Genomic DNA, 18,429 nt, shown 5'->3' on the forward strand with positions numbered 1-18,429 from the left:
AGGCCATCCTGACAAAGGCAACCAAATCGCTTGCAAAGGCTCATACAATGTATGTAGGTATATGAATAAGACTGTTTTCCCCAAATAAGCACCCAGAAACTGTTGAGCTACATTATCCATGTTGTATAGTATGTTGCATTAAACACTAATGAACGTTTTGCTATAATTTATCTGAAAAATGCCAGCTTGGGAAGGCTGAAGACAACCATTTACTTCTTCAAATTTGAAAGACACTTAATGCAGAAAACTGTATTCCCCGAGAACTACCAAACTGCAAAACATGTTCATTTTCATTTGTACCTTATTGTGACTTTGAGTAATAGCCATACCTTATGCTAAACAAACCCACCAGTTCTGCTCTCACACTGCCAAAATCTTAGAAAATAAGATGACGATGTAAAATATTTTTTCCAGTCTTTTAGAGCAATGGTTCCTAAGATTAGGTCTTCAAATGTTGTGGGTCTTCAACTCATATCATTATCAAAAATGGTCATCAGGATTCTACTCTTAACAGTTGGAGATCCAAGGTTAAGAACTAAACCTTCAGGCAGAGGAATTTCATATAAGCTATTAAATGAGCTGCGATGGTGCAGTGGTTAGAATGCAGTACTGCAGGCTACTTCTGTTGACTGCCAGCTGCCTGCAATTTGGCAGTTTGGGTGGCTCAAGGTTGACTCAGCTTTCCATCTTCCTGAGGTGGGTAAAATGAGGATCCTGATTTTGGGGGGCAATATGCTGATGCTGTAAATCGCTCAGAAAGGGCTGTAAAAGCACCGTGAAGCGGTATATAAGTTTAAGTGCTATTGTTATATCTTCATGGGATGAATACAGTATTACTTCATTGGATATTCTGCATACAGTATTTTGTTTTCATTATCAAGCAAGGATGAAGCGTATCACCTAGAGAAAAATAGCTATGTTGAATCAAACTTATGGGCAATGGGAATATTCAGAAAAGCACTGTAGAACAAACCAAAGTTGTTCCTACTATCTTCTATGGGATTTGGGGCGTGGGATGTCTAGAGAAATGAACCAGCTCTATGAGAATCTGCTTCCACACACCTCCAGGCCACTTTCCCAGTAGGTAGGACAGTAGTCCCTAGCATTCATCTCACTTAGTAGGGAACCCTTGTATCAAATTCAGATACCGCCCATCTACTATCCAAACGGGCAGTTTATAGATGAAACCATTTAAAGGAAATGCAGTTTAAAAAAGAATTCAAAAGGTGTAAAAAATAAAACAAGAGCAAAATTGAAAAGACAATTTAAAAAACCATGAGAGCAGCCTCAAGCCATCAGCCAACCCCAGGGTTGTGTGCCACTCTTGGATCCCCATGCCATTTGGCAAAGCCGGGTTTTCACGTTCTTCCAGAAAGCTGAAATAGTGGGAGCCAATTTTACCTCCGAGGGCAAGATATTCTATAGGATGAGAACAACAGCCGAGAAGGCACTTTTCCTAGCCCCCATCAATCAACATTCTTTAACAAAAGGGGTCTGTAACATAACACTCCCTGCCTGACTGGGAGGGACAGGTCAGTTGTAACTGGGACAAGATGGTTTCTCGGGTATATATTTTTTTTATTGGATACATCTTTATTGATTAAATTATGGAAGGATCTGAGGGCAGTCTTTACTGAAATCCAGTAAATCATCTAGGACATAAGTATCTTACACATTTTTTCCTCTTTTTGTATTCAAAAGAAATATCTGGCAGAGAAACAGGGATGCCTGCTGAAGTTTTTTGGTGACTTGGAAGATCATACTTGTCGAGAAGACCTCCATGCTGTTTTTTCAAATCATGGTGAAATCAAGTGGATAGACTTTGTCAGGGGTGCAAAAGAGGTCAGAAGGGTTATTCTGATATTTCTAAATGTTGACATGTTAAGCAGATAGGTGGCACTCTGTTTTCAGGGCTAAATATACATAATTTGAGGCAAGGACTATTGATTCTTTTACTATTCTTGTTCATCTCCCTTAATTTTACTGGTAGAACATGTATTAATGGAAAAAATCTTAATGGAAAAAAACTTGATAGATTTTTCAACTATTCACTAGAGAAGTAATTCCCAGTAACACTGCAGAACACAAATGACTTTCTTGCTTGCTAAGCAATGATGGCCTTGAAAATTCTAGATCCTAGATAAGTTACTCACTGCAACAATTTGTTCCCTGCCAATATATTCCTTGATGCCTAATTTCTTTTTGTAGTCAGAGAGGCAAGTATCTCAAGGATAAGGGAGAAATGTGCAGATTATGTGTTGCTTTCTGCAGTGTCTGCTTTCTGCATTTGTCAAAGAATATCCTAAGACAGTTATCTGTCTCCCAAATGAGTTATATAAATATTCAGTTATGTTGAGTAAAATGAAGCTTATAGAAGACTTAATTCGCAGCCACTGTTGCTTCAAGCTGTAAATCTCTAGGACAGTGATGGCTAAACTTTTCCAGACTGAGTGCCCAAAGCACGCCGAACCCCCAAAATGCAATGCACGTGCCCCCTGCATGTGCGCACGGCCCTTTGGGTGCGCCCCCCGCACATGCACGCCAGAGACTCGAAGACCAGTTGGCCAGTGGGAGGCACACACACATGCGCAGCAGAGCTGAGCTAGGCCGACAGCTCGCATGCCCACAGGGCGCTGCGTACCACTTCTGGCACAGGTTTGCCATCATGGCTCTAGGAAGATACTATTTTCTGGCTGATGGTTGGAAGCAGCCAAATAGGGGTTCAGAACTATCCTATTGCCCAGGAAATTGTCAATTGCAAATATCCCATTGTGAGCATGAAAATGGCTGGATGGTGCCTGCAGTGATTCAAATTATATTTCTGTATACAGGGTATCATCCTGTTCAAGAGCAGTGCCAAAGGTGCGCTGGATAAAGCCAAAGAAGCAAATAATGGGAAATTACAGTTGCGAGAGAAAGATGTCACGTGGGAAGTGCTTGAAGGAGATGTGGCCAAAGAAGCACTGAAGAAAATCATGGAGAGCCAGCAGGAGCTGTTAAACAAAAAAAGAGGAAAAGGTGATTTGTTCCTTTAAGGCATTTACTTATCATTTAATCTTTCCTGGAAGTTATACTTAAATTGTTGAAATGGACTGTTCTCTTCTGAGAGGAGTTCTGATCTAGCGAGCCCATCTGTTTGTGTTAGAAAGGAGGCTCCATTTGTCTTCAGTGGCTCTGGAAAGGACCAGATTTATACGCATACAGGACAAGCCACGAGAGCAGCCTGTCCACAGTGGTGACAAGGAAAGGAAGGAGAGTCCTCAGCCCCTGTTATTGGGCTGAGGGAAAAATTGGTAAATGCAATGATCTGAGCTCTATAGCCCAGCCAAAGGCCTTGCTTTTGAGTAGCCTATGGCTTTCTGACATTGAAGGAGGTAATCCTTGACCACCAAACCAATTTTTAAATACTATATTAAGACATTAAAAAGCCTCTGGTTGGCTTTTGGTTTTAAATACCTCTTCTCTTCAAAAATGGATAAACATTTCAGATATAGCCTTCTGGTGATATCATCACTTGGCTCTTAGAGTATAATTTTTTTTCTTAAAAATATCCTCTGGCCAAAAGATGTAGAACATCAAGTTCTTGGTAATAGCCTCATGCAGGAAAGAACTGCAGACTTTCTTTCATATATTAGATAATTAGGACAACTAATTCACATTTTTTTAAAAGAGCAGCCTAGCCCACAGCAGATTCTTTGTGGTATTACAGGGGGAAGAAATGGATTTGTGGCTTGCCACTAATTCTGTACTGGGACCCATATCTGCGTTTTTGTATATTGTATTCTCCAATCATTGAAAATTGGTAGTTTCTTTACCAACAAAAGCTTTTTCATTACAGAGGCATCCCCTTTTGGGTTTGTGAGTCTGTTTGGATTTGTTCAAGTTGTACATTTTCATCTTTCAAGGTTCCTTCCATTTTCAGATACATTGTTGATCCGAGCATGTTCTTCAGTTGACCCAACAAAGATCTTGGAACAATTATTACTTACAGCTAGGCCTCAGGATTTTTCCTACTAAAATGTGACTGTAACCACTTCCCTTGTGGTTTCTAGAAAAGTCTTTTGTTACCAGTCCATGATAGCAAGCAAACACATTTGATCAAAATATAAACTTCTGTTTTCACACATCACCCAGAAAGTGGGGTTTTCCTATAAAACCTCTTCTATAAATCTCAGAATTGTTTAGTGGTTTCAAGAAAAGGAAAAAGAAGCCATGGGTACACTCACATCAACATGTCCACTAAACTGCCATAGTCCTGCCTCCCCCCAGCCATTGTTTTTTTTAGGGAATAAAGTAAATATGTAAGACTAATGTCTTAGATATCAGTAATCTTAATAGCTCTACATTGGTTTAGATGATATTAGATCTCAAAAATTATCTGTAAATCAAATAAATATAAATCATATATTTAAATTATAAATCATATAAATCATAAATTATAAATCATATAAATCAAATAAAAAAAATTATCTAGCTGCTAATGATCAAGGCATAGTTCCTTTCTAACAGAGTAGCTTGCTGATGCAAAGTTTCCAGGACTTTTAAAAAGTTCTACTAGCAAATATCCTTACCTGCATAGTGCAGTCTTGCATAGATCTATGGAAGGGTAATCACGGGATGGAAGGCATCAAAAGCACTCAAACGTCCTTAAGCTTTGGCTTATGTCAAAAACTGAAGTAAAATACTTTTTTTTAAAGCAGGCACTCGCCCTTTTTCCCAGTTGGCTTTTCTCCACTCCTTTAAGGTAACATAACTGTACTATTTAGTCTTCTAAATCCTCTCCTCCTTACAAACTTAATCTCTTTTAAAACCACTTTGTTGGTAGAATGCCTGGAGAAGAACAGTATACGCTGGAGCAGATTTTGTAAAATTACTTCTTTGTTGATAATCCCAGTATCTTGCTAATAGTGCCTTGTATTTCACCAGCTGGAACAATTAGAAATATACAAATCTTAAGAGGAAAAATTCTGTAACTAACTCATGCCAGATAGTGCACACTCTTCATTGCCATAACATAGGAAAACATGTTTAATATCTTCTTAATATCTATTTATTGCTATCAGAGCAGCAGCTATCTCTGTAGTCAAACAAGTGAACTGGTTATTAGAAGAGTCATTGTATTCACTAGGAACTGTACACTAGAGAAGAGCTTCCATTCATCTTCGATAATGCACAAAAGGAAAACAAATGAGAGTCAACCTATTTGGGTTATCTCCATACACCAGGTCACCTACAGTAATAAGCTGTAGTTCACAGAAAGCATCAGTGTTCCTTTATTATTCATGTATAACTGGAAATCACTAAATCTTCTTTCCATTGTGCACTATGAGCACTCCTTTGGATATAAGAGAGACTAAGGGATTACTCTTTACATTTAGCTAACACGGATACTGGCTGTATTGGCCGGAAATTATGGAAACAGTAGTTCTACCTATGGTCCAAATTGAGGAGGGCTATTTTATATGATCGCCTTCCCTCTTACTGTGAGGAATACATTTCTAAAGTGTGATGATCTTAATTCTGTACATACCCTTTTTCGCCAGGTCGCAAAGGCAAAGGCAAAGGTGGCAAGGGAGCACAAGACACACAAGACAAAAAAGTGAAATTCCAAGGCAAGAAAACAAAATTTGAAAGTGAAGATGAAGAGGAGGGTGAAGATGCAAATACCACAGGTGACTTGTCTTTGTGGAACAAGATACCAAAATGTACAGGTTATGATGGTGTGCTATTGAGTTATTGTCAAAGCTTCTGTGTTAATCTTTGTTAGCTGTTTGGAACTTTGCTCCCCAAAACAGAGTTGTGTAGGCTGTTGGAAACTTGCCAGCTAAAACAGTTTGTAATATTCAGAACCATTATTTTAGGTCTGCAGCATTCTTTTTGGAGACTACACTTTCTGCATAAATGATGAATCAGACTGGAAAGCTGAGTTTCACATCCATGGGTTGCATAGCATGAGATTGGAATGTCTATTCCTTAGTGGTTCTCTCAAATTTGTTAATGTAAGCAGTTTTGTAATCTGTTCTGAGAAAGAGACCAAATTAAATGACTATGGTGTCATTTTCATTCTCCCATGTAACACCGCTCCTGCGCGAGCTGCACTGGCTCCCGGTGGTCTTCCGGGTGCGCTTCAAGGTGTTGGTTATCACCTTTAAAGCGCTCCATGGCATAGGGCCTAGCTATCTTCGAGACCGCCTGCTGCTACCGACGACCTCCCAGCGACCCGTGCGCTCCCACAGAGAGGGCCTCCTCAGGGTGCCATCAGCCAAACAATGTAGGCTGGTGACCCCCAGGGGGAGAGCCTTCTCTGTGGGGGCACCTACCCTCTGGATTCAGCTGCCCCCAGAGATAAGGAGAATCCAAGACCTCAGTGTCTTCCGCCGTGCCCTTAAAACCCACTTTTTCCAGCAAGCCGGGCTGGCTTAGGAAAAAAATTTTAAAATTTTTTTTAAATGTTTAATTGGTTTGTGGTTTTTTAAATTTTGGGCCAAATTTATATAGATTTTAATTGTTTTTAATATTTGTATTTCATGTTTTTAATTCTGGCTGTGCACCGCCCTGAGTCCTCAGGGAGAAGGGCGGTATATAAATTGAAAAATAAAATAAAATAAAATAAAATAAAATAAATTTAATATATAATACAATATCAATCAGCTTACTATCACTTGACTTATTACTGTAGGTCTGATTGTGATTGTTGTGGCCCACCATGACTGAAATCTCAATTTTACAGGGTCAGCAAGTCCCAAGAAAAGACCACTTGAAGAAGACAAGCAAGAAGAGCCAGCTGCCAAACAGCTAAAAACAGAAAATGGTGCTGGAATTCAGTTGTAATACTTCAAAAACCATTTAATGCAATTTTTATTATTTTAATACAGTTTTAAGTCATTCCACCATCCATCTTTTTCCCCCCACAAGAGAATCTGATAAAATCTACTTTGATGTCTACCTGTAAGACAAAGAAGAAAATTACATTTTGAGATTCTTTCTTGGAATAGTGCCTGATTTAACATGCAGTTTTAAAAAAATATCTGATGAGTGAGCCTATAATTAGGCTGAAAGAAAAGGCTGAAGAATCAGAACTGTATCCTAATATCTGTTATGTACAAAACTTTTATTGAGTAGTGTATAACAAATATCAGTATCTTGTGTATTCAAATTTTGTGAATCTTTGTGTTCAGTTACAGATGTATCAAATTGTATTGCTACCTTTAGTTTATTGGAAGAAAAAAAAATCTATAAATAAAATAAAGCAACTATGTAGAGTTACCATGAGCACTTAACTCCAATTTTATACTTGTCTTCAGTGTTGCAATAGAATTTTCTCAAAATATAATACTTTTCTTTGTATGACAATGACATAAAGTGTCAACTCCAATAAACAGATGTTGCTTTAGGTTTTAGTGCAGAGGTGTCTAAATATAGCTTCTGCTCTTCATATAGCAAAATCCAATATAGATTACATTATGTGATATAGGAACAAGGGAATTGATCTAGTAAAGCCAATCATGAATATACCCTGCCCATAACAACTTTTATTTCAGAGACCCTAAAAATAGTATTGTAATGTATTATGAACAAAAGATGTCCATCGATTCTATGCTTCTCTACATGTGAAAAATCTCATTTAGTTTTAATTTCTAACGTGCACCCTCCACAAGTAAATGTGCTAATTTGAGAGTTTATTATAATTGTGATCCATCTTCTTGGATTTGTGGGCTGAACTTGTCTTAACCAAATAGCTAGATCCATATTATTCCTGTTCTTCCCAACTACTCTACTTGTTTTAGACAAAAAGCAAATTAAAACAGAACAGATATAGGATCCTATCTTGTAGATACTCTTCCTGGTACCACTGTGGAGGACTCTAGAAATACTATATTTTGTTTTGCTTGTTCACTGTTGTTAGCTAAATAGTTAATAGTGACTTGAGAATGCAGGTAGAATGGAATGTGTGTGCTAAACAGAAAGATTGCATAGGCCTTTCAATCTGAAGGCAAAATGAATTTGGGGTTTGTACAGATGCTCAGTTTATACTTGTCTGCAAATGCTTTAATATGTAGATTTTCCTATGATTACACAGTTGCTTGGCACAAGATCCCAAGTTTGACTTAAGGAGTTTTAGGCATGGGCTAAATGTGTCTTCCTGCACACTCCAAAGCATCTTTTTTACTTTATGCACCGGTACTAAAATCCTGCACAGCCCCAAACACAGAATTTTACACTCTTATTTATGTGCACTGGGGTTTGGTACTTAAATCAGTAATACCATATTCTTTCAAGGTTGAATGCCTATGCAAATAAAACATAATACTGCATTCTAATAATTCTGCTACCCATCTGGATCGGCAGTGATTTTGCAACAGGGAAATCTGCATGATTCTCCTAGCATTTGTTATTATGCACCCCAGCTTTGCATTCCTTTTACGAGGTTAATATTGTTGGTTTTATCTTCTTCTCTGACAGCATCAATCTTTTCTGAGTAGGGATTCTCACTTGTAAGTCTTCCTTATTTATCATACAACACATCAACTTGTCACTGAAAGATTAGGAGCCACATCATTTGATTGCATCAGTAATCCTTTGAAGAGCAAGAGAAGAATGATTTGGTGTATGTAGTAAAATAGGTTCCATATTGTTGACTAAGATAAGGCTCTAGAAATTAAATAGTATGTTTCTTCTCCCTTTTGTTTAGATCTTCAATTTTGTTTTTGCTACCAGGTTATATGTATATAGAGCAGCGGTGAAATCCATTTACCTTTGCTACTGGTTTGGGAACGGGAGTGCGCTATGCGCATGCATGCCTCTTCTGCACATGCACAGAACCTTCTGCACATGCACAGATGGTTAAAAAAAAGGGACATAATGATGTTATGGGCGGGTGGGCGGAGGCTGGTGCTACCGGTTCGGCAAACCGGATAGAACCGGGGGGGGGGGATTTCACCGCTGATATAGAGACATAGTTCAAACTGAAACATTTTTGTCTATGATCATTAGCATACAGCTCTGTTATTTAGCAAAAAATTAATAGGTTTACTCTGAATTAAAAGTGGCCTAATACTTACTGATTTTTTCTTGTGGAATTTATATGATGCTGGTAGGTCATATCTCAGTTCTAAAAGTGAATTAAAAAGAATATAAGCTGTAATGGAAAATCAAATATATTTGAGAATTGATGAAATATATTAGCTGGAAACAATACATGCATGTATCATCTGAATATCTGACACTGGGTTATTGGACATGCTTATGATTACATAAAACTATCTTGTGTCCGATTGAGTAGCAACAGTTTAATTAGATCAACTTCTATAATGCAAATACTACCTATATTTAAGATACCATTATAAAATTATTTTCACAATAGTTTTGGATCTGCATATTTTAAAAAGTACAAAGGAAACAACTGTGAAACAATAGAATAAAATGATTAAAAGTAAATAAAACATGTTTTATCATCTATTTAAGACAGCTTTTATAAAGGTATTTGGTATCCTATATAAAGATAGTCTTAATATTTAAATGGGAACTTTGTGTGCCTTTAAACTGAATTTAACAATAACAACTTGTTCTTACCTGCTACAACTTCCATTCCTATATTCCATTCATCTGCTTTTTTCTGAATATGCTGAGCATGGAAGGAATGCAAGATATTAGAGGTTCTCTTGATTTTGATCTCCCTCCCTCTCTCTCTCTCTCCACTGAAAACTAAACTTCTACATTATGCACAAACTGTAGAGTGTTATAAAAAGTTTAATTGTAATATATCTTGAATATGCTGTTAATAAAATGTCTTAGGCTATTCCAGGAAACCTGATTTCAGCATCTTATGATTCTACAACAGCCAAAATTTCTAATCTTGCGGTTTCATACAAGGATGCGTATTAGGACAAACTTTAGACGTACTTGTCGAGTTGATGTTTTGTGTAAGGAATACACAGCTATTCTTGCCATTTGCACAGCTGTCTTGAGAAAAGCCATATCCATACCTATAAAAATAAAAAAAGACTTTTAAGCCTCTTTTACTCAGTCACACTTAGTTGTTATTTCTCCTGAATTTCTAATATCTCAGTAGCCTGGAGCAATATCACCTACAGAAATAAAGTTGTCTTGTTGGTGTTAAGAAAAGCTTGATAATACAGTTAACACTGTATATTATCTAGCTTGGAGAATACACATTTTTATTTCAATACTAAGTGCCTAATTGATTTCAGTACTACAGTGACTTGCAACCACAACTGAGGCCAAAATTGTGAAGTGAGTTTTCCCCATTTTACGTGAATCACTGCAATTCTTAAGTTAGTAACATGGCTATTAAGTGAATCTGGCTTCCCGATTGATTTTGCTTGACAAGGTTTCAAAAGGTGATCATATGACCAAAGGACACTGCAACCATCATAAATATGAATCAGTTGCCAAGTGTTTGAATTCTGATCACGTGATCCTGGGGATGCTGCAACAGTCGTAAGTGAAAAACTCTCATAAGTCACTTTTTTTCAGTGTTGAACTTCAAAGAGTCACTAAATGAACTTTTGTATATGGAGTACTACCTGTATTAAATATTCAGTACTTCCCCTATTCTCAACAGACAGCAAATTGAATTTTATTAAACATTCCTGATTAGTACATATGTTTTAATGTTTAATCAGTTTAAACAATTCAGCTGTTACATAACCATCTGTGTTTAGGTATATTGCGTCAACTATTTCTTATATTGAATTACAAGTTCTAACATCAGAGATAAGGGTTTGGTTTCTGTCAGATATTTTTGATTAACTCACAAATAAATGTACTTAATAAACACATAATTGGTTAAATAATTATCTAGTATGTGCTAAAATATCAAATGCTTTTACCTTAAATATAGAATGGAATGTACAGTCCTAAAATTTGTCAGACTGGGAAACAGATACTTCTGTTCAATTTTTTTCAATAAAAGTTCCAGTAAAATCATATTCTTATATGAGACATGTCTTGCAATTGCAGGATTTGAAAAATCATGAATTGAATATTACCATGTAATTTAAGGAAATCTGTTCTGTAATGGTAGAAATGTGTTTATAAAATGGAAGCTATTTTAAAGTTATACTTGTTTTAAGACAGATAAAAGTAGGGACATAAAGAAATTGAATTTATGGATGATTGGTGGAACACAGTCTAAAAAAAATTAAAGGGATAAGATATAAATTAACCTTGCTTACTATGAACAACAGAATGTAACAAATTCAGCACAAAGGTTTTAAGGTAGGGATGAAGAATGTTTCTTTATATTATGTCTGAGGTGAAAGACATCAATGGCAGCTAAGAGAAAAGGAAGTATTGGTTCACTGTGGCAGTATAGAAATGCTGTAAAATAAATAAAATTAGATAGCTTTTTTAGGAAGTTCATTCCCATTCAAGGAAAAAATGGCTAACCTTTATTGTGCTTAGTTCCAAAAGGAGGATTCATAATAACTGTATCAAATGTTTTGGACATTTTATCAGGCAAAGAACATACATTGCACTGAACCATGTCAACATTTGTAAGGTCAAATTCTTCAGCATTCCTGTTAAATACTTCCAGTGCATTGGCATCTATATCAAATCCTATACATAACCTGGGAAAAATATAAAGAGAATTATAGCAGCACATATTACTTTTAAAACATGTCAACTCTTACCGTTAAACATCCATTTTAAGATTAATTTTAATAGTCTTTTGATTTTGGTTTTTTTTTTTTTGTTAATGAAAAAATGAACTGTTAGATTTCTAAATGTCAGTTATATAAATTTTGAACAATTAGTCAATGTGATTTCATCTTTGAATGATTTTTCATGTGATGCTATTTCAGTAACAGACATTAAAATTTTGAACTATGGAGTATGTATCCTATATCATCTCTGATACAGTTTACTCATACATAAACTAAGTACTAATTTATCACTAGCCTAGCAATACGTTTTAGATACACATTCTGTTTAAAATAATATGAGTAACTAAATTGCACTGTTAATTAGAAATGTGTCTAATCTGTATTTATAGTACAGGTAGTCCTTGACTTATGATCAAAATTATACTTGTAATTAATGGAAGTCATTAAGTGTGATGTCAGTGTGAAGTGTGAAATCAGGCACAGGCATGTGACTGTGCCTGATTTCAGAGTCTTCAGTTGTTAAGCAAATGCCACTGGTTTATTCAATGGGCATTTTTTTTTGCCAAAACCGAGAAGTACATATCAGAAAATAGCAAAAACTACCAAAAATTGCAGTTGTGAGACTGTGGCATGGTGCAAATGACCCTCAATGCAATCCAATTGTCAAGCACCCAAAATATGATTTGATGCAGATGTATGTTTGTATATGGCCATCAGAACTCTGGAACTACCGGTAGGTTGTAAGTAGCTCAGGGAGATTTGTCCTAACTTTGAATGGTCACTAAGTGACGAGTTGTTAAGCACGGACTCCCTGTAGTTGGATTGAATGGAAAAGATCCAATTTGACTGTTATAACCACATAGCTTTTCTTGGTGGTAATGTAGTAGTGGCTTGTCATTACCTTTGCTTTATTCAAGGATGGTTTTTTTTAACTTCGTAGTTTAGTTTACAGCCCAGGGATTTCCTAGTAATCTGATTCTGATTAGCTTTACTCATGGTTCATTAAAAACATGCAACAATCACTTTCTAAAGCTTCCAGTAACATTTAGATGGACTTATTTAGAGATGATATGGCTCCTTGTTTTGACGTTCTTTGTTTTGAAGTACCCCTGGTTTTCATCCTTCCTCATTAGTTTAATATTAAAAAAGCAATAAGAAAATGAGATTTCTTACCCTGCTCCCAACATGGCACTTCCAATGCTCAGTATGCCACAACCACATCCAAGATCTGCCATAATCTTGTTTTCAATATCATCAAATGTATTATGAATTGTATAAAGCATACATGCTGGAGAATAAAGACACACAGGTAACAGGTTCAGAGCAAATACAAACTATACTAAACAAATGGGTGAATAAAGGCCATCTGATTTATTTCTTCATTCAAGCAACATTTTATTTTATTCATCCATAAATTAATATATCAGCAAACTTTATAACAGTAATGTAATATAACACCTAAGATGGCTACAATATGTCTAAAAGGCAAATAAAAACAAACTCAAGTGGCTCACACAAGTGAAATGCCAAGGCTTCCAAGGAAAAACCCTCCTTAAATTTAAAAATCTAGATTGAGAACAATGTTTGTTACTCCACTGAGCACACCTTATAATTTTTTACCCAAGTACTGATTTTTACAGGTAGATAAAGTATAGGAGAGAATCTAATCAAGAACTTAACAAATAAACTTAATAGGCATTCATTGTATAGGAGACTTTATCACTTAAACTTTAACAGAATATTAAATTCCCAACTTCTAAGATTCTTGGAATAAAACAATCAGCATTATTATATTACATAAAGAACATAATTTAATGATAACATTTAAAGTTAGCTGTTAGAATGTGTAGAATATGTAGACCAACACTATATACATGACAGAGAAGAGTAAAATTTACCTGCAATATGTGGCGGAGTCGGATATTGTTCAAGCAGGAGTTTTGGATTCTCAAAGACATCAACTTGTTGCAAACAACTCTCAAGTTCTTTAAGTTTTAACTTTTTCATACTTAGGATTTGATATTTATAATCAGTTACATAAAGGGAAAGAATGAATATATACACACAAATATTAATGGTTGTTTCCTAGTCTGTTTTACTTTACTTTGTATAATCTCAATAAAAATGTTTTTTAAAAAAAACTTTAAAAAAACATTTTAAAATACAAGAAAACTCAAAATTTATTCATATGTATATTTCATAATTCTTTAAAAAAACCCATCTCCCTTGGATGACAAAATGGTATCCAACAAACTAGTTCATATTACAACAGACTAATCATCTGGATTTGCATTTCATTATGCTATAAATTATGCTCCACAAACCATAATGGCTGTATTAATACAACACACTAAATTAAACATATACTAAAGAAGGGAGTATTTTAAAATGTGAAACCAGACTGGGGGAAAAATCTGTTAATTTTTATGCTCAAAATTAACTTTAAACATCGCAGAAAAACTGATTACAAATCCAATAAATAAAAATAAAATAAATAAAAAATGGAAGAACTATCTAATAGAATAGTTAGGAAAATTTAAAATGTTCCAAAGTAACGACCTTACATTCTTTCAGATGGGCATGGATGGGAAAAATTGGGGGAAGGAGGTAGCTACAACTTCATACTTCTGAGTTTATAAACTGAAGTTAATTCTGAGAAGGATTATTGTATCCACCAAGTCTCTTTCCAGTCGAGCGTAGACTCCAAGTGTCTTAATGGATATAAGCAAATAATTTCCTGTTTGTTTTTTTTCCGAGTTTCCATTAATTCTGGAATAAATTTGCTGAACATCCTTATACAGGAGGAAAACTAAATTAACTGTTTTATCTGTTTATCCAAATAGAGAAATTATTTATACAAATAATCGCAAGATCTCCTGGAACCTCCACCTCCTAGAAACATAGAAAACGCTTTTACCTCTCTGCCCTTTTCTCAGCGATCACGTATTTCCGCTTTGTGCAGGAACTTAAGCCATCCCCCAAACAAAGGAAACAAAGTTCCGTGCCTTCAGTTCCTATCTAGAAAACAGAGCACAGGGAACCTTTTTCCCAGGTCCTTTACTCTGGGAAATCCTAGATGGGATCTCAATTTGGACACGTCTACCCGGGAGGAAAAAAAAAAGTTTTAAAGTAAAGAAGTTCGGTTTAGGTGGATTGTTATGTAATGCTATTATCCTTTATTTCCCCGGACTTTTAAAGAAATAAATCAGGCAACGCGCAGCAGTACGGTTTTACTTACACACAAATGCACAGTTAACAGACTAACAAGAGTTGGAAAGGATCTTGTAGGTCAAATAGTCCAACTTTCCCCCCACCCAAGCAGGAGACCACATAGTACACCGTTTCTGACCATTCAGTATACCATAAGGGGGTGAATACTTTCCATGCTCTCACAGGTTTGATTCGATTCTGCTCGGTTCGATCCGTCTCAATCCCTAGAAAAATGCTTCAATTTAAATGTGAGTCATCTGCTTACGATTATGCTCGTAAACTTATCTAAACACCAAACAATACTGAACCTGCGGTAACTGCTGTTCTAGGGTTTTTAACGCCTTCTGTGTCATGTCATTTTCGACTCCTAGCGATCACACAGACGAACGCCTTAAGCAACTGTTTATTTTTCACGGTTGCCGTTTGCCCTAAGATTATGCATTTTATTTCCTGCTCACCTCATCAAGGCTTGTCTTGCATGTCCACATTCTTTTGGCTTTCACTGTGCGTTTTATGCACACGGCATAATCGTCTGGGGGAAAAAAAAGCCTTGCTCTGCAGGTATGTAATAGGCGGCTTTCTCTACCTTCGCTAGAAATGGATGGCACTTGTTCCTTTGGCACGGAGAGTTTCCGATCGGAAAGGTTGTTACACTAAAGTGCCTGCTAGTTGACCGTTTAGCAACAGCTTGCTATGTAAGAAGACTGGGGAAGTGCCCTGCTTCATCCCTAAGAGCTTCTGGTCCTGCTTCCTTTAAGTTTCCACCCAGTCATAATCAATGCCTAACAGGATCGCGTTCGTTAAAGGAAGGTGGGCAGAAGAACTTGGTGAACGCGAGAAAAGTGCCGCTGGAGGTCCTGCGCATGGAGTGCGTGCGTGTATGCGTGCGAACCCAGCGCCCCTTTCCTCGTGGATTAAAATCTGCTCAGGGGCAAGTTCATTCCTTGAAACAAGCACGCGGAGATTGCAGCTCTCGGTTTCCCCGAATCTCTGTGATGACATCTTCTCTTCCGTTTGCCGGATCTTTTGTTAAATACAGCACTTTCTCCCTCCCGTAATTCTTAAAATGGTTTCTCCGTAATAAAAGTTACAGCTACTACTGCTCTCAACTTAAATCTCTTGAAGATGAACATTTATCAGGCGTCAGCATTTTCCCGCAGGAAGAATTAATTTTTTTAAAAAATACTTATTGTCAGTTTTTGCCCCCCACCCATCAGCAGTGCCCTTTTCCTCAATGAAAACCTAGAACAAAGAATCATAAGGATGGAAGGGACCTCAAGAATTCTTCTAGACTAGTCCTTATACCATATATGTGGGGTTTTTTTCCGAATAGAATAGAATTAGAATAGAATTTTTTATTGGCCAAGTGTGATTGGACACACAAGGAATTTGTCTTGGTGCATACACTCTCGGTGTACATAAAAAGAAAAGATACCTTCGTCAAGAATCATAAGGTAAAACACTTAATGATAGTCATAGGGTACAAATAAGCAATTAAGAAACAATATCAATATAAATAGTAAGGATACAAGCAACAAAATTACAGTCATACAGTCATAAGTGGAAGGAGATGGTGGTGGGAATGATGAGAAGATTAATAGTAGTGCAGACTTAGTAAATAGTTTGAGTGTTGAGGGAATTATTTGTTTAGCAGAGTGATGGCATGTCTTTCACTGTGAGTTGCATTGAGTTGGGGTGGGGGGAGTGCCCGAAGGGAGGCTCAGCCAATCTCATTATACACATGTTGTACTCTGACAATAAAGGTTTGAACTGAACTGAATTGTACATGCATAATTTTATTTATTCAACTTGTCATGCTTATGTTTAAATTAGAGGTGGAGAGACCCTTTGAGAGCTGTAGGCAACATCCTTTCATTTTAATGTACGCCGATCAGCCGTACATTCAAAGGGACAATAAAGTTATTCTAAGTTCTAAAGTCTATTCCAGCCGAAGGGCCACCCGATCCACTTTGGAAAACATCCCGAGGATGAAGCACCCACTACTTTCCAAACGGCTCTTCCAGCTGACCCGCTGGGGAATGAGGGTCCCGTCCAACCGAGACAAAAACGGGCAGCGTTTATTATCAGCACGGCTGCCTCTCTCTCTCTCTTCACCCGGGGAAGAGAGAAGGGGGCGTCGGGAAGGTCTCGACTCTCGGGCGGGCAAAGCAATGAGGGAAGCCGGCAAGCGAGACCGCCCAGCGCCGTGGCAGAAGGTGGAGAGGCAGAGCGAGAGAGAGCGAGAGAGAGAGAGTACTGTAGGCGGCCGGGGTGCTGACTTTCCCGGCTATCGCGAGAGGCGCCGCTAGGAGGGAAGGGAGGGGAAAGGCGAGAGGGAGGCAGGTGAGGGGAGAAGCGCAGCCAGAGTCTGAGGAGGGTTTGCGCCGCCCGCAGCGGCTGCCTCGGTTGGAGCGACGTCCTCGGCCGCCCTCATGGCGGGTGCGGGAGCTGGAGGGGGCGCCCAGGAGAAGCGGGCCACGGCGGTGCGTCTGAAAGCGGCCCTCGGCGCCGCCGTCGCCGCCGAGGAGAGCGAGGCTGCCGGAGAACTCCAAGCGCTTCTGGAGCGGGTCTTGGGTCCCCTGACGGGCAGCGACGACGCCGAGGCGGTGTCCGAAGCGCTGGGGTGGTGCCGCTGTTTGCTGGCGGGAGGCGAGCCTTGGGACAGCTTCGTGCAGGCGGTGAGGGCCTACGACCCGGCTACGCTCTGCGGCCTGGTGTGGACGGCCAACTTCGTGGCCTACCGCTGCCGGACTTGTGGCATCTCGCCTTGCATGAGCCTCTGCGCCGAGTGCTTTCACCAGGGCGAGCACGCCGGACACGACTACAACATGTTCCGCAGCCAAGCGGGGGGAGCCTGCGACTGCGGCGACGGCAACGTAATGCGGGAAGCCGGGTGAGTATCGCGAGTGGAAACGTCTCTTACCCATCCCCCCCTCCGCAGCTTGCGAGTGGGAGGATCCCGAGGGGGCTCCAACCCCAGTGTGGGGTTTAGAAGAGCCCCGAATGCCCCCCTTTCTCCCTCTCCCCCTCTTTCTCCCAAGTTTTCTTTGAAGGAAGCACACGTGCAAAATAAATAAATAAATAAATAAATAAATAAATAAATAAATAAATAAATAAAAATAAACAAACAACAATCACAAAACATACATACATACATACATACATACATACATACATACAATTAGGGCACTTGGTACCATGTCCAAGAATTTCACAAAACACTTCAAGAAACTGCAGCTTCCTGCAATAACACCAGCGGAACTGCAAAAAAACTGCGCTACTCGGAGCATCTTATATTTTAAGAAGATACTTGGTTGATACCTAGGACAGCTGGCAGCAACCCCGTATCAACCATTAGCACCAGTCAATGGTATTCGTGACACATTTTTAAATGTCCAGTTGACTGAGTTTCATTTTTAATGAATAAAAGAGAATAACAATAATATAACTGTGTATGACAGGGCTGTGATCCGGAGGAACAGGTGGATGGAAGCTCACTATAGAAGTAGCTACCTAGCCTGAGGTATCGTTCTATTTCATTGGGAGTGTAGTAACTCATCTTTGTGGGTGTCTGCTTTTAGGATCCGTA

The 18,429-nt window shown here is 38.2% G+C and overlaps 3 protein-coding genes across 11 annotated transcripts in view; 2 read left to right on the plus strand and 1 right to left on the minus strand.

Moving 5' to 3' along the window:
• The window catches only part of SSB (small RNA binding exonuclease protection factor La), a 20,821-nt gene extending 13,555 nt beyond the window's left edge, over nt 1-7,266 (plus strand). For all 3 annotated transcript variants that reach the window (XM_034427097.2, XM_034427089.2, XM_087882014.1), the window contains exons 9-12: nt 1,702-1,842; nt 2,832-3,018; nt 5,544-5,672; nt 6,731-7,266. In XM_034427097.2, coding sequence (XP_034282988.1) covers nt 1,702-1,842; nt 2,832-3,018; nt 5,544-5,672; nt 6,731-6,831 — 558 coding nt within the window. In that variant the 3' untranslated portion in view covers nt 6,832-7,266. The remainder of the gene's footprint in view (nt 1-1,701; nt 1,843-2,831; nt 3,019-5,543; nt 5,673-6,730) is intronic.
• METTL5 (methyltransferase 5, N6-adenosine) lies at nt 6,826-15,396 on the minus strand. Of its 6 annotated transcripts, none has more exons than XM_034427110.3 (8): nt 15,299-15,396; nt 13,529-13,638; nt 12,804-12,918; nt 11,413-11,594; nt 9,904-9,986; nt 9,574-9,625; nt 9,063-9,112; nt 6,826-6,946 (listed from the first exon to the last, which is right to left on the minus strand). In XM_034427110.3, the coding sequence occupies exons 1-8, from the start codon at nt 15,301-15,303 to the stop codon at nt 6,878-6,880; spliced, it is 666 nt and encodes a 221-aa protein (XP_034283001.2). In that variant the 5' UTR covers nt 15,304-15,396; the 3' UTR covers nt 6,826-6,877. The 6 variants fall into 6 exon arrangements, with proteins under 6 accessions (XP_034283001.2, XP_034283023.2, XP_034283017.2 ...); XM_034427132.3 differs by having other exon boundaries at nt 6,826-8,578; XM_034427126.3 differs by lacking the exon at nt 15,299-15,396 and adding an exon at nt 14,548-14,621.
• Nucleotides 15,397-16,278: 882 nt separating this feature from the next.
• Nucleotides 16,279-18,429, plus strand: part of UBR3 (ubiquitin protein ligase E3 component n-recognin 3) — a 123,933-nt gene continuing 121,782 nt past the window's right edge. For both annotated transcript variants that reach the window (XM_034427145.3, XM_034427154.3), the window contains exon 1: nt 16,279-17,733. In XM_034427145.3, the coding sequence (XP_034283036.2) occupies nt 17,273-17,733 (461 nt within the window). In that variant the 5' untranslated portion in view covers nt 16,279-17,272. The remainder of the gene's footprint in view (nt 17,734-18,429) is intronic.

This window comes from Pantherophis guttatus, chromosome 1 (assembly GCF_059756535.1).
Source record: "Pantherophis guttatus breed Tessera chromosome 1, ASM5975653v1, whole genome shotgun sequence".
NCBI lineage: Eukaryota > Metazoa > Chordata > Lepidosauria > Squamata > Colubridae > Pantherophis > Pantherophis guttatus.

Bases quoted from the DNA above. Each gene is read 5' to 3' on its own strand.
- METTL5 (XM_034427110.3), bottom strand. The intron at 11,595-12,803 runs GTAAGAAATCTC...TATTTTTCCCAG, and splicing joins AGTGCCATGTTGGGAGCAGG to GTTATGTATAGGATTTGATA. The intron at 9,987-11,412 runs GTTAGCCATTTT...TTATTTTTATAG, and splicing joins TGGAACTAAGCACAATAAAG to GTATGGATATGGCTTTTCTC.